We start from the raw sequence: 15162 nt of genomic DNA on the forward strand, positions 1-15162 counted from the left end.
TAATTTCAAAGACATTAGATGGGAACTATGAGGGAAATTAGAGGTATTTACCAGGTTAATATTGGTAACTACCAGTCAATTTACCATGTAATTACTCTGAAATTACATGAATTATTTCTAAGTAAGTACCAGGTAATTACTAAGTATTTTTCTGCAAACTACCAGGAAATTATAACCTATATTAGAGGTAGTTACCAGCTAATTACACTTCAATGACCATGTAGTTACCTTGTATTTACTATACATTTCATGGATAACTACCGGGTATTTACCCATTCATTATTGATTTATGTATTATCAATGGATTGGTGCATGTACCCCCGAGGGTGTAAATGACTCTATTGACCTTGTAATTAACCTGATAGTTACCATGTTTTACCTGGTAATTGGCAGGTACTTGTAGTTACTTGCCCAGTAATTCTATTTCCTAAGTATTTACCCAATAAGTACAGACATTTTTACCTGGCTTTTACTCAGTAATTAAAGTGAAACTGGACTGTAAAAGAAAGCGTGTGTTGTTTCCATAATATTACCTGGTAATTGTAGATTATAATTATGAAGATTTGAACAATTGGCAAAACGATAAATATAATCTGATGTTCAACAGTTTGACAATAACGAACAACCACCTGGAACCTCAGCTGACGAGCCATTAGGGGTCCTGGAGTTCCTCAAGGCTCCGTCCTGGAGTTCCTCAAGGCTCCGTCCTGGAGTTCCTCAAGGCTCCGTCCTGGAGTTCCTCAAGGCTCCGTCCTGGAGTTCCTCAAGGCTCCGTCCTGGAGTTCCTCAAGGCTCCGTCCTGGAGTTCCTCAAGGCTCCGTCCTGGAGTTCCTCAAGGCTCCGTCCTGGAGTTCCTCAAGGCTCCGTCCTGGAGTTCCTCAAGGCTCCGTCCTGGAGTTCCTCAAGGCTGCGTCCTGGAGTTCCTCAAGGCTCCGTCCTGGAGTTCCTCAAGGCTCCGTCCTGGAGTTCCTCAAGGCTCCGTCCTGGAGTTCCTCAAGGCTGCGTCCTGGAGTTCCTCAAGGCTCCGTCCTCGAGTTCCTCAAGGCTCCGTCCTGGAGTTCCTCAAGGCTCCGTCCTGGAGTTCCTCAAGGCTCCGTCCTGGAGTTCCTCAAGGCTCCGTCCTAGAGTTCCTCAAGGCTCCGTCCTGGAGTTCCTCAAGGCTCCGTCCTGGAGTTCCTCAAGGCTCCGTCCTGGAGTTCCTCAAGGCTCCGTCCTATGACTTGAGCAAGGCCTTAACCCTAATTGCTCCACAAATTTATCTCCGATGTAAGTCGCTTTGGCGTCTGCTAAATGACAGTAATAGTAGTAGTAGTAGTAGTAGTAAGTAGTACTACTACAGTAGTAATGTAGTAGTAAATTACCCAGGCGGTTTGATCTTGGGGGTAAATCTGCCGGGACATTCACTCCTGGGAAGAGTTTTCTCAATGCAGAATATTTGGAATCGGGTTTTGGGCTTTTCCAGGTCGTTGCTGATGTCTTTCCCTTTTGGCGTTGTGTTAGACACACCTGCCTGCTTTTGTAGAGGTCTGATCACCGGCTGAGGATCAGAGGTCTGACCACCGGCTGAGGACCGGAGCATCGGTCCGTGTTGACGGGGTACTTAGGGTTGCCCTCACGTCTCTCTTTAGGGCTTCATCTTTGTGAAAAACTGGAGGAGTAAAAGTGACGGAGTTGCTCGTCTGAGGTTGAATCTGTCTCGCCTGGTCCTGGTCCTGGTCCTGGTCCTGGTCCTGGTCCTGGTTCTGGTCCTGGTCCTGGTCCTGGTCCTGGTCCTGGTCCTGGTCCTGGTCCTGGTCCTGCGTGGGCGTAGTTTCATGTTGTGACACCAAGTGTTTGTGGAAGACCTGAGCTGCTCAGACAGGAGTGGGAGGAAGGAATCGCCATGGAGACGTCACCGTGGCAACCAGCAGCTCAGACAGCTCCACGGAGACCAGATCCAGACCTGCAGGTCCTCTACAGACCACTAGGGTCCAGATCCAGACCTGCAGGTCCTCTACAGACCACTAGGGTCCAGATCCAGACCTGCAGGTCCTCTACAGACCACTAGGGTCCAGATCCAGACCTGCAGGTCCTCTACAGACCACTAGGGTCCAGATCCAGACCTGCAGGTCCTCTACAGACCACTAGGGTCCAGATCTCTTCATGGAGGAGTTGAGGTGTTGATCCTCCGGGTCTGGACTTGTCTGGACCTGCAGGTCCAGGTCTCACCCCGCCCCCCCTGCTCCCGCAGCGCTAGCTCGTCTCCGGAGATTAATTAACCACTAATTAATCACCTCATACGAGCTTCAGGTCGTAATCAAGAGTGTTTTCCTCTGGGGTCAGAACTAGGGACCAGTACGAGTATTTTAATTCAATTCAATTCAATTCAATTCCTGTATTGTCATTATATTGTCGTTACAGTGCGAACAACGGAATTAGATAGCAACTCTGTGGTGTTACAACAACATGAAAAACATAGGACAATGAAATAATAAAAAGCATGTATAAACTAAGATCTGCTACTAAGCATGTATAATAATAAATTTAAGCTGCAAGCAGCGATGAACGGGCCCTCGCACTCACGGCCACCGCCCCCCATAAGCATATCAGAAATGACACCACCCACGACTTCCTATGTCAAACCATTCAAAGGTTATAGCAGAGAAAAGTTTTCTAGGGGGCGCTGTTGAGCCGTTAGGCCACGCCCATTAATGCAAACCATGAAACATCAAATTTATCGCCAGGCCTGCCCTGCATGCAAAATTCGGTGACTTTTGGGGAACTATCAAATATGGACCAATCAGATGAAGGGTGTGCACGCTTTGTGGCGTCTAGCGTCGCCACGGTAACACTTTTGAAAGAGAAAAGTAATGCGCATCGTCGCAGGATGGAGACGCACATTTTGATGTATAACACACCTGGGTGCACGTTACGGTTCGGGCCGTATTAACGGCCGAAGGAATGGCATAAATTGCGCCAAAATGACACGATTAATTCAAAATGACCGACTTCCTGTTTGGTTTCGGCCATGGCACCAAGAGACTTTTCTTTAAGTTGTGACATGATACAGGTGTGTACCGATTTTCGTGCATGTACGTCAAACCGTATTGTGGGGCTTGAGGCACAAAGTTTTCTAGGGGGCGCTGTTGAGCCGTTAGGCCACGCCCATTAATGCAAACCATGAAATATCACATTTTTCACCAGGCCTGGCTTGGTGCAAAATTTGGTGACTTTGGTGAAAAAAAATTCATAAATAATAAAACAGCTGGCTTGTACCAGGTTAAAGTGCAAGAGTGCATAGCAACATAGCAGCATCAGCTTAATTAGTGCATTACAGTATTACAGTATTTTAATGTGTGTACTTGCCGATACCGAGTACCAATATGATACTTGATAGTAAAGATGCAATGAAAAATGCAATAAATTGGAAGACAGGTTTTATTTGCAACGGATAAATTCAATAAAAATAAATAAAACGAGTAGAATAACTATTTTAAACAAAAAATAATCTTTCCGTGTAAATAAAAAGTCTCCACACTGGCACTGTCTTCACATTTAAGAAAATATTGAACATATAACATATCAATGAAACTGTCTCTTGCCTGATTGCCTGTAGCTCTTGCAGAACCTGAGCTAATGTTGCTGTTGTGGTCTTGCAGTAGCATTAGCAAACTCTGTATACTCAGCTTTATGATGCGTCTTGAGATGTTTTATCAAGTGGCTGGTGTTAAAGGACGTATTCCCCTTTCCTCCACACCTTAGCAGCACGTAGCGTAGCAGCACGTAGCGTAGCAGCACGTAGCGTAGCAGCACGTAGCGTAGTAGCACGTAGCGTAGCAGCACATAGCGTAGCAGCACATAGCATAGCAGCACGTAGCATAGCAGCACGTAGCTTAGCAGCATTTAGCTTCAGTCTGACTTGCTCCTGCCGGCGCTAACCAGTAACTACAACAACAATGAAGTGGTATCGGAGAATTTTTGCGAGTACGACTTTATGAGAGCAGTATCGGTATCGGCCCCGATACCGATACCAGTAACGATACCAAGACCGATACCAGTAACGATACCAAGACCGATACCAGTAACAATACCAAGACCGATACCAGTAACGATACCGATACCAGTATCGATACCAAGACCGATACCAGTAACAATACCAAGACCGATACCAGTAACGATACCGATACCAGTATCGATACCAAGACCGATACCAGTAACGATACCGATACCAGTATCGATACCAAGACCGATACCAGTAACGATACCGATACCAGTAGCGATACCAAGACCGATACCACTAACGGTACCGATACCAGTAGCGATACCAATACCGATAACAGTATCGATATCGATACCAATACTAGTATCGGTATCGGTATTGATACCAATACTAGTATCGGTATCGGTATTGATACTGGTATCGTTATCGGCATCGCTACTGGTATCGTCCCCGATACCAGTATCGATATCGGGCCGATACCGATACCAGTGGTGATACCAGTATCGGTATCAGCCCCGATATTGATGCTGGTATCGGCCCCGATACTGATACCAGTATAGGTATTGGGGCTGATACTGGTATCGGCCCCGATACCGATACCAGTATCGATATCGGGGCGTCCCTAGTCATGACTTATGTCGTTCCCTCATCCCGTTGTGTCTCAGGAATCTGATCCCCCTCCCCCCTCTCTCTTCCCCCCAGGTTCCCACCTCCACCACGGAGCTGAGTACGATGCTGCTGCCGCCGCCGTCCGCCATGCCGGACCCGGAGCGCCGCGGCCGGGCCCTGAGCGGCGCCAGCTTCCTCAGCGACGCCATGGAAGGTGAGCAATCTGATTGGTTGTTAACTGTGGTATAATGATCTGATTGGTTGTTAACTGTGGTATAATGATCTGATTGGTTGTTAACTGTGGTATAATGATCTGATTGGTGGTTAACTGTGGTATAATGATCTGATTGGTTGTTAACTGTGGTATAATGATCTGATTGGTTGTTAACTGTGGTATAATGATCTGATTGGTTGTTAACTGTGGTATAATGATCTGATTGGTTGTTAACTGTGGTATAATGAGTTTATACCACGGCTTCTATTCTAAAGCCTCATCACAGCAGATCATTCCACGTCAGGGAAGCAACAATGTTTCCATGACAACAACCAACTTGTACAGATTTGTTGACGGTTACAGCAGGTAGAAAAAAGTAGCTAGTGTTAAAGTTTATTTTTTTATTTTCGTTAAAAATTAATGAGTCATGTTGAGGGTAAACGTTGATCTCCGGGGAGGAGCTAACGTTAGCGGGGAGGAGCTAACGATGGATGGATGGATGGAGGAGTTCCTGTCTCCAACATGTGGAGCTACATCTGGAGAGATGGACAATTGTTTTACACAGTGGGGATATTTTTACTGGATAATATGTTTTTCTATTAATCAAAAACTACATAAAATAGATTGTGTATTGCTCTTTCATATTTACATTATTGGTAACCATTTTATAAAAGCAATACATCACTTCAGGCCGTGATATACACTCTTATCACTTCAGGCCTGTTGTGATCTATTGCTTAAATATTAATTTATCATTTATATTATATATATATTAAACTCTCCCACTCTGTTCAAAACGTCCTGTGTTTATTTTCATATTTTCGTTTGGCCGTGCATTTTTTCCCTCCAAGTTATTTCCATCACAAACGCAAAATTCTGGTTCTGGTCCAGTCCTGCTTCACTGGTCCAACACATGAAAAGGGTCACATCCTGGTCCTGGTCCTGGTTCTGGTTCTGGTCCTGGTCCTGGTCCTGGTTCACTGGTCCAACACATGAAAAGGGTCACACCCTGGTCCTGGTCCTGGTTCTGTTCAGTTTCCGTTCACCGAGACTCTCTGAAACTCCGGCCTCAGCATCTCAACCAGGTTCAGGTCCTTCCAGAACCTGGACTCTCTGATACGTCATCATTCTGATGTAGATCTGCTGCCGTGTTTGGGTCACTTCCTGTCACATGACCCGGTTTCAGCCAGGCTTCGTCAGTCACATAGAAATGATTCCTCTCATTGGTCTCAGAACGGGAGGATCAAACATCTCCACGTTGTTCCAGAAACAGTTATTATCTGCACTTATTATGAATTTGTACTCTTGAGAAGTGGATTAACTGGGATTTATTCTCTTGAGAAGTAGATTAATTGGGATTTGTGCTGTTTAGATGTAATTTAACTGGGATTTGTCATTTTAAGAAGTAGATTAACCTGGATTTATTCTCTTTAAAAGGAGATTAACTGGGATTTGGACACGCCCACATATATATGTATATACATATATATATACATATATATGTGTATATATATATATTTATATGTATATGCTAAATGTTCATCCTCATTTCTTATCACTTCTGTGCCTTGTGCTGTTTTTTGGACCAGATTTTGGTCCAGATCTGACATTCCAGTGTGTGTGTGTGTGTGTGTGTGTGTGTGTGTGTGTGTGTGTGTGTGTGTGTGTGTGTGTGTGTGTGTGTGTGTTTCCTCGGGGAAACACTGGCTTTGTCTACGATGTCGGAGACGAGGAAGAGACATGGAAGCTGAATGAAGGAGGGGGGTGTCATTGTGGTCACCTTCGTTTAGCACGAATCCAGCTCCCTGTGTGTGTGTGTGTGTGTGTGTGTGTGTGTGTGTGTGTGTGTCTGCTGAGTCACCGTCTCCCCCCCGGCGGTCGCTGCTCTTACAGAACAGATCATTATACAGGAAAACACAAGAACCGCTGCTGTCTCTGCCCATCCATCTGCTGCTTCATCCCTCACTCTTTCATTCCTCTCTCTTTGCATTTCATTCTGCATCCCTCCTTCCCTACCTCCAGATTTCATGTTACCTTCAGCTTCATGTTACATCCCTCCAGATTTCATGTTACATCCCTCCAGATTTCATGTTACATCCCTCCATATTTCATGTTACATCCCTCCAGATTTCATGTTACATCCCTCCAGATTTCATGTTACATCCCCTCAAATTTCATGTTACATCATTCAGATTTCATGTTACATCCCCTCAAATTTCATGTAACATCCCTCCATATTTCATGTTACACCCCTCCAGATTTCATGTTACATCCCTTCAAATTTCATGTTACATCCCTCTATATTTCATGTTACATCCCTCCAGATTTCATGTTACATCCCTCCAGATTTCATGTTACATCCTCCAGATTTCATGTTACATCCCTCCAGATTTCATGTTACATCCCGTCAGATTTCATGTTACATCCCTCCAGATTTCATGTTACATCATTCAGATTTCATGTTACATCCCTCCAGATTTTGATGTTACATCATCCAGATTTCATGTTAAATCCCTTCAAATTTAATGTTACATCATTCAGATTTCATGTTACATCCCTCCAGATTTCATGTTACATCCCTCCAGATTTCATGTTACATCCCGTCAGATTTCATGTTACATCCCGTCAGATTTCATGTTACATCCCGTCAGATTTCATGTTACATCATTCAGATTTCATGTTACATCATTCAGATTTCATGTTACATCATTCAGATTTCATGTTACATCCCTCCAGATTTCATGTTACATCATTCAGATTTCATGTTACATCATTCAGATTTCATGTTACATCCCGTCAGATTTCATGTTACATCCCTCCAGATTTCATGTTACATCATTCAGATTTCATGTTACATCCCTCCAGATTTCATGTTACATCCCTCCAGATTTCATGTTACATCCCTCCAGATTTCATGTTACATCCCTCCAGATTTCATGTTACATCCCTCCAGATTTCATGTTACATCCCTCCAGATTTCATGTTACATCCCTCCAGATTTCATGTTACATCATTCAGATTTCATGTTAAATCCCTCCAGATTTCATGTTACATCATTCAGATTTCATGTTAAATCCCTCCAGATTTCATGTTACATCCCTCCAGATTTCATGTTACATCATTCAGATTTCATGTTAAATCCCTCCAGATTTCATGTTACATCATTCAGATTTCATGTTACATCCCTCCAGATTTCATGTTACATCCCCCTTTAGTGGTCGATAGAGGAACGACAGTTCTAGTCTAGTTTTTGTCCAGTTCTGGTCCGGTTTTCGACCAGTTCTGGTCCAGGTCTAGTCCATGGCTGATCCGGTCCGGTCCAGAGTCCCCCTGACCCCCTTTCCCCCCTGTCCCCCTGCAGAGCTGGAGGAGGCGAACCGGCGCTGCCCCCCGTGCTGGTACCTGTTTGCGGACCGGTACCTGGTGTGGGTCTGCTGCCCCCGGTGGCTGGCGCTGAAGCGGCTGGTGAAAGCCGTGGTCATGGACCCGTTCCTGGACCTGGCCATCACCATCTGCATCGTCCTCAACACGCTCTTCATGGCCATGGAGCACTACCCCATGACGGACGAGTTCAACGGAGTGCTGACGGTCGGGAACCTGGTAGGAACCACCGGGGGGGGGCAGGGGTCTGGGGATCTGGACCCTGGTGGTCCCTAGAGGACCTGCAGGTCTGGATCTGGACCCTAGTGGTCTGTAGAGGAACCGCAATTTTTGAGAAAAAAGTTGAGAAAAAACTCTGAATTTTGAGAAAAAAGTCGAAATTTTGAGAAAAATGTTGAAATTTTGAGAAAAAGTCAAGAAAAAAGTCTAAATTTTGAGAAAAAAGTCGAAATTTTGAGAAAAAAGTCGGAATTTTGAGAAAAAAGTCGGAATTTTGAGACAAAGTCGAGAAAAAAGTCAAAATTTTGAGAAAAAAGTCAAAATTTTGAGAAAAAGTCGAGAAAAAAGTCGAAATTTTGAAAAAAATGTAGAAATTTTGAGAAAAAGTCAAGAAAAAAGTCTGAATTTTGAGAAAAAAGTCAAAATTTTGAGACAAAGTCGAGAAAAAAGTCAAAATTTTGAGAAAAAAGTCAAAATTTTGAGAAAAAGTCGAGAAAAAAGTCGAAATTTTGAAAATTTTTTAGAAATTTTGAGAAAAAGTCAAGAAAAAAGTCTGAATTTTGAGAAAAAAGTCGAAATTTTGAGAAAAAAGTCGGAATTTTGAGAAAAAAGTAGAGAAAAAAGTCGGAATTTTGAGAAAAAAGTCAGAATTTTGAGAAAAAAGTCGGAATTTTGAGAAAAAGTCGAGAAAAAAGTTGAAAACTAACGTACTGGTTCTCCAGAGGAACCGCAAGTCCAGGTCCAGATCCTAGTGGTCTGTAGAGGACCTGCAGGTCTGGATCTGGACCCTAGTGGTCTGTAGAGGACCTGCAGGTCTGGATCTGGACCCTAGTGGTCTGTAGAGGACCTGCAGGTCTGGATCTGAACCCTAGTGGTCTGTAGAGGACCTGCAGGTCTGGATCTGGACCCTAGTGGTCTGTAGAGGACCTGCAGGTCTGGATCTGGACCCTAGTGGTCTGTAGAGGACCTGCAGGTCTGGATCTGGACCCTAGTGGTCTGTAGAGGACCTGCAGGTCTGGATCTGGACCCTAGTGGTCTGTAGAGGACCTGCAGGTCTGGATCTGGACCCTAGTGGTCTGTAGAGGAACCGCAATTTTTGAGAAAAAAGTTGAGAAAAAACTCGGAATTTTGAGAAAAAAGTCCAAATCTTGAGACAAAGTCGAGAAAAAAGTCAAAATTCTGAAAAAAATGTTGACATTTTGAGAAAAAGTCAAGAAAAAAGTCTGAATTTTGAGAAAAAAGTCGAAATTTTGAGAAAAAAGTCGGAATTTTGAGAAAAAAGTAGAGAAAAAAGTCGGAATTTTGAGAAAAAAGTCGAAATTTTGAGAAAAAAGTCGGAATTTTGAGAAAAAAGTAGAGAAAAAAGTCGAAAACTAACGTACTGGTTCTCCAGAGGAACCGCAAGTCCAGGTCCAGATCCTAGTGGTCTGTAGAAATGTCGAGAAAAATGAGGAAAAAAACAGGAAAAAAGAGGAAAAAAAGAAGAAGAAAAAGGAAAAAAAGAGGAAAAAAGAAGGAAAAAAAGAGGGAAAAAAATGACAAAAGAGGACAAAATAGGGAAAAAAAAACAGAAAAAAAGAGGAAAAAAATAGAAAAAAAGAGGGAAAAAAGAAGGAAAAAAATAGAAAAAAAGAGGAAAATACCAGAATATTCCACCAGCGATTTTACCATTTTCAGAAGCTGTAAATGTATCATTTGTTATTGTTCAGTTCTGATCCAGTTCTGGTCCAGTTCTGGTCCAGTTCTGGTCCAGTTCTGGTCCAGTTCTGGTCCGGTTCTGGTCCAGTTCTGGTCCAGTTCTGGTCCAGTTCTGGTCCAGTTCTAGTCTAGTTCTAGTCCAGTTCTGGTCCAGTTCTGGTCCAGTTCTGGTCCAGTTCTGGTCCAGTTCTGGTCCAGTTCTGGTCCAGTTCTGGTCCAGTTCTAGTCCAGTTCTGGTCCAGTTCTAGTCTAGTTCTGGTCCAGTTCTGGTCCAGTTCTGGTCCAGTTCTGGTCCAGTTCTGGTCCAGTTCTGGTCCAGTTCTGGTCCAGTTCTAGTCCAGTTCTGGTCCAGTTCTAGTCTAGTTCTGGTCCAGTTCTGGTCCAGTTCTAGTCCAGTTCTGGTCCAGTTCTGGTCCAGTTCTAGTCCAGTTCTGGTCCAGTTCTAGTCTAGTTCTGGTCCAGTTCTGGTCCAGTTCTAGTCCAGTTCTGGTCCAGTTCTGGTCCAGTTCTAGTCCGGTTCTGGTCCAGTTCTAGTCCGGTTCTGGTCCAGTTCTGGTCCGGTTCTGGTCCAGTTCTGGTCCAGTTCTGGTCCAGTTCTAGTCCAGTTCTGGTCCAGTTCTAGTCCGGTTCTGGTCCAGTTCTGGTCCGGTTCTGGTCCAGTTCTGGTCCAGTTCTAGTCCAGTTCTGGTCCAGTTCTGGTCCAGTTCTAGTCCAGTTCTGGTCCAGTTCTAGTCCGGTTCTGGTCCAGTTCTGGTCCGGTTCTGGTCCAGTTCTGGTCCAGTTCTGGTCCAGTTCTGGTCCAGTTCTGGTCCAGTTCTGGTCCAGTTCTGGTCCAGTTCTGGTCCAGTTCTGGTCCAGTTCTAGTCTAGTTCTAGTCCAGTTCTGGTCCAGTTCTGGTCCAGTTCTGGTCCGGTTCTGGTCCAGTTCTGGTCCAGTTCTGGTCCAGTTCTGGTCCAGTTCTAGTCTAGTTCTAGTCCAGTTCTGGTCCAGTTCTGGTCCAGTTCTGGTCCAGTTCTGGTCCAGTTCTGGTCCAGTTCTGGTCCAGTTCTGGTCCAGTTCTAGTCCAGTTCTGGTCCAGTTCTAGTCTAGTTCTGGTCCAGTTCTGGTCCAGTTCTGGTCCAGTTCTGGTCCAGTTCTGGTCCAGTTCTAGTCCAGTTCTGGTCCAGTTCTGGTCCAGTTCTGGTCCAGTTCTGGTCCAGTTCTGGTCCAGTTCTGGTCCAGTTCTGGTCCAGTTCTGGTCCAGTTCTAGTCTAGTTCTGGTCCAGTTCTGGTCCAGTTCTGGTCCAGTTCTGGTCCAGTTCTGGTCCAGTTCTGGTCCAGTTCTAGTCTAGTTCTGGTCCAGTTCTGGTCCAGTTCTGGTCCAGTTCTAGTCCAGTTCTAGTCTAGTTCTGGTCTAGTTCTGGTCCAGTTCTGGTCCAGTTCTGGTCCAGTTCTAGTCCAGTTCTGGTCCAGTTCTGGTCCAGTTCTGGTCCAGTTCTGGTCCAGTTCTGGTCCAGTTCTAGTCTAGTTCTGGTCCAGTTCTAGTCTAGTTCTGGTCCAGTTCTGGTCCAGTTCTGGTCCAGTTCTGGTCCAGTTCTGGTCCAGTTCTAGTCTAGTTCTGGTCAGTTCTGGTCCAGTTCTGGTCCAGTTCTGGTCAGTTCTGGTCCAGTTCTAGTCCAGTTCTGGTCCAGTTCTAGTCCAGTTCTGGTCCGGTTCTGGTCCGGTTCTGGTCCGGTTCTGGTCCGGTTCTGGTCCAGTTCTAGTCCAGTTCTGGTCCAGTTCTGCTCCAGTTCTAGTCCAGTTCTAGTCCAGTTCTGGTCCGGTTCTGGTCCAGTTCTGGTCCAGTTCTGGTCCAGTTCTAGTCCAGTTCTGGTCCAGTTCTGGTCCAGTTCTGGTCCAGTTCTGGTCCAGTTCTGGTCCAGTTCTAGTCCAGTTCTGGTCTAGTTCTGGTCCAGTTCTGGTCCAGTTCTAGTCTAGTTCTGGTCTAGTTCTGGTCCAGTTCTGGTCCAGTTCTGGTCCAGTTCTAGTCTAGTTCTGGTCCAGTTCTAGTCTAGTTCTGGTCCAGTTCTGGTCCAGTTCTGGTCCAGTTCTGGTCCAGTTCTGGTCCAGTTCTAGTCCAGTTCTGGTCCAGTTCTGGTCCAGTTCTGGTCCAGTTCTAGTCTAGTTCTGGTCCAGTTCTGGTCCAGTTCTGGTCCAGTTCTAGTCCAGTTCTGGTCCAGTTCTGGTCCAGTTCTGGTCCAGTTCTAGTCTAGTTCTGGTCCAGTTCTGGTCCAGTTCTGGTCCAGTTCTGGTCAGTTCTGGTCCAGTTCTGGTCCAGTTCTGGTCCAGTTCTAGTCTAGTTCTGGTCCAGTTCTAGTCTAGTTCTGGTCTAGTTCTGGTCCAGTTCTGGTCCAGTTCTAGTCTAGTTCTGGTCCAGTTCTAGTCTAGTTCTGGTCCAGTTCTGGTCCAGTTCTGGTCCAGTTCTGGTCCAGTTCTGGTCCAGTTCTGGTCCAGTTCTGGTCCAGTTCTGGTCCAGTTCTAGTCCAGTTCTGGTCCAGTTCTGGTCCAGTTCTGGTCAGTTCTGGTCCAGTTCTGGTCCAGTTCTAGTCCAGTTCTGGTCCAGTTCTGGTCCAGTTCTAGTCCAGTTCTGGTCCAGTTCTGGTCCAGTTCTGGTCCAGTTCTGGTCCAGTTCTAGTCCAGTTCTGGTCCAGTTCTGGTCCAGTTCTGGTCAGTTCTGGTCCAGTTCTGGTCCAGTTCTGGTCCAGTTCTGGTCCAGTTCTAGTCTAGTTCTGGTCCAGTTCTAGTCTAGTTCTGGTCTAGTTCTGGTCCAGTTCTGGTCCAGTTCTAGTCTAGTTCTGGTCCAGTTCTAGTCTAGTTCTGGTCCAGTTCTGGTCCAGTTCTGGTCCAGTTCTGGTCCAGTTCTGGTCCAGTTCTGGTCCAGTTCTGGTCCAGTTCTAGTCTAGTTCTGGTCCAGTTCTGGTCCAGTTCTAGTCCAGTTCTGGTCCAGTTCTGGTCTAGTTCTGGTCTAGTTCTGGTCCAGTTCTGGTCCAGTTCTGGTCCAGTTCTGGTCCAGTTCTAGTCCAGTTCTGGTCCAGTTCTGGTCCAGTTCTGGTCCAGTTCTGGTCAGTTCTGGTCCAGTTCTGGTCCAGTTCTGGTCCAGTTCTGGTCAGTTCTGGTCCAGTTCTGGTCCAGTTCTGGTCCAGTTCTGGTCAGTTCTGGTCCAGTTCTGGTCCAGTTCTGGTCCAGTTCTGGTCCAGTTCTAGTCTAGTTCTGGTCAGTTCTGGTCCAGTCCTGGTCCAGTTCTGGTCCAGTTCTGGTCCAGTTCTGGTCCAGTTCTGGTCCAGTTCTGGTCCAGTTCTGGTCCAGTTCTAGTCTAGTTCTGGTCCAGTTCTGGTCCAGTTCTGGTCCAGTTCTGGTCCAGTTCTGGTCCAGTTCTAGTCTAGTTCTGGTCAGTTCTGGTCCAGTTCTGGTCCAGTTCTGGTCAGTTCTGGTCCAGTTCTGGTCCAGTTCTGGTCCAGTTCTGGTCCAGTTCTAGTCTAGTTCTGGTCCAGTTCTAGTCTAGTTCTGGTCCAGTTCTAGTCTAGTTCTGGTCCAGTTCTGGTCCAGTTCTGGTCCAGTTCTGGTCCAGTTCTAGTCTAGTTCTGGTCCAGTTCTGGTCCAGTTCTAGTCTAGTTCTGGTCCAGTTCTGGTCCAGTTCTGGTCCAGTTCTGGTCCAGTTCTGGTCCAGTTCTAGTCCAGTTCTGGTCCAGTTCTGGTCCAGTTCTGGTCCAGTTTTGGTCCAGTTCTGGTCCAGTTCTAGTCCAGTTCTGGTCCAGTTCTGGTCCAGTTCTGGTCCAGTTCTGGTCCAGTTCTGGTCCAGTTCTGGTCCAGTTCTGGTCCAGTTCTGGTCCAGTTCTGGTCCAGTTCTGGTCCAGTTCTGGTCCAGTTCTGGTCCAGTTCTGGTCCAGTTCTAGTCCAGTTCTGGTCCAGTTCTGGTCCAGTTCTGGTCCAGTTCTGGTCCAGTTCTGGTCCAGTTCTAGTCCAGTTCTGGTCCAGTTCTGGTCCAGTTCTGGTCCAGTTCTGGTCCAGTTCTGGTCCAGTTCTGGTCCAGTTCTAGTCCAGTTCTGGTCCAGTTCTGGTCCAGTTCTGGTCCAGTTCTGGTCCAGTTCTGGTCCAGTTCTGGTCCAGTTCTGGTCCAGTTCTGGTCCAGTTCTGGTCCAGTTCTGGTCCAGTTCTGGTCCAGTTCTGGTCCAGTTCTGGTCCGGTTCTGGTCCAGTTCTGGTCCGGTTCTGGTCCAGTTCTGGTCCGGTTCTGGTCCAGTTCTGGTCCGGTTCTGGTCCAGTTCTGGTCCGGTTCTGGTCCAGTTCTGGTCCAGTTCTGGTCCAGTCCCCCCTGAAGGACCAGCTCCACTTGACGCTCCGTTGAAGCGACGGGTCCTGACACCAGCTGGACCAGCTGGTCTCCGGTCCAGTTCTCCGGGGCTGACAGAACCGGGTCGGACAGCTCCGGACCCCCGTGGCTAACGCGCTATGCTAATCGAGTCACACCTGAGCGCACGCACGCGTTAGCCGGCGGCGGCGCGCTAACTGATCCGGTTACATGTTTATTCAAATCTGTATTTTGAATAGAATGTTTCTTTGTATCTTTTTTATTTGTATTTTTTTCCTTCTCCATTTTCTCCAAATGTGTCTCTTCCCCTCGACATGTGAGGGAGATTTTCAGGTTTTAAACTCTTCCAGTTCAATAGTATTTGGTAGTAAAGGCCACATTATACATGTTTAATGTCCAGTCCCCAGGTTTTACTCCAAATACAGCTATTCTTTTTATTGATTGAATTGTTTATTTCGAACACATGAGGGAAAAATACAAACAGGGAAAAAAAAACAGTGTCCGAAAAGGAGCAGGTAGAAGTAAAACTTATTTAACCCTGCCCCTTTGTTACCTCTATTATAAATTAAACATACATATTAATAATAAATAGCTGCTAATTTACCTATTAGGCTACAGATTTTCCCATCAGGAAATCTATCGGAGGATTTGGATCAATGACCGTATTGAAAACGAGAGTGGGACGAGTCTAAAACATGGAGCACGTTTCACCGATCACATGTAGGATCAATATCTG

The 15162-nt window shown here is 46.0% G+C and overlaps 1 protein-coding gene across 1 annotated transcript in view; it reads left to right on the plus strand.

Moving 5' to 3' along the window:
• Positions 1 to 15162, plus strand: part of LOC133422981 (sodium channel protein type 3 subunit alpha-like) — a gene marked incomplete at its 3' end in the record, with an annotated part of 137844 nt that overhangs the window by 92291 nt on the left and 30391 nt on the right. Inside the window, exons 14-15 of the mRNA XM_061713053.1 lie at positions 4682 to 4802; positions 8164 to 8402. Of these exons, the coding sequence (XP_061569037.1) occupies positions 4682 to 4802; positions 8164 to 8402 (360 nt within the window). The remainder of the gene's footprint in view (positions 1 to 4681; positions 4803 to 8163; positions 8403 to 15162) is intronic.

This window comes from Cololabis saira, chromosome 22, assembly GCF_033807715.1.
Source record: "Cololabis saira isolate AMF1-May2022 chromosome 22, fColSai1.1, whole genome shotgun sequence".
Classification (NCBI taxonomy): Eukaryota; Metazoa; Chordata; class Actinopteri; order Beloniformes; family Belonidae; genus Cololabis; species Cololabis saira.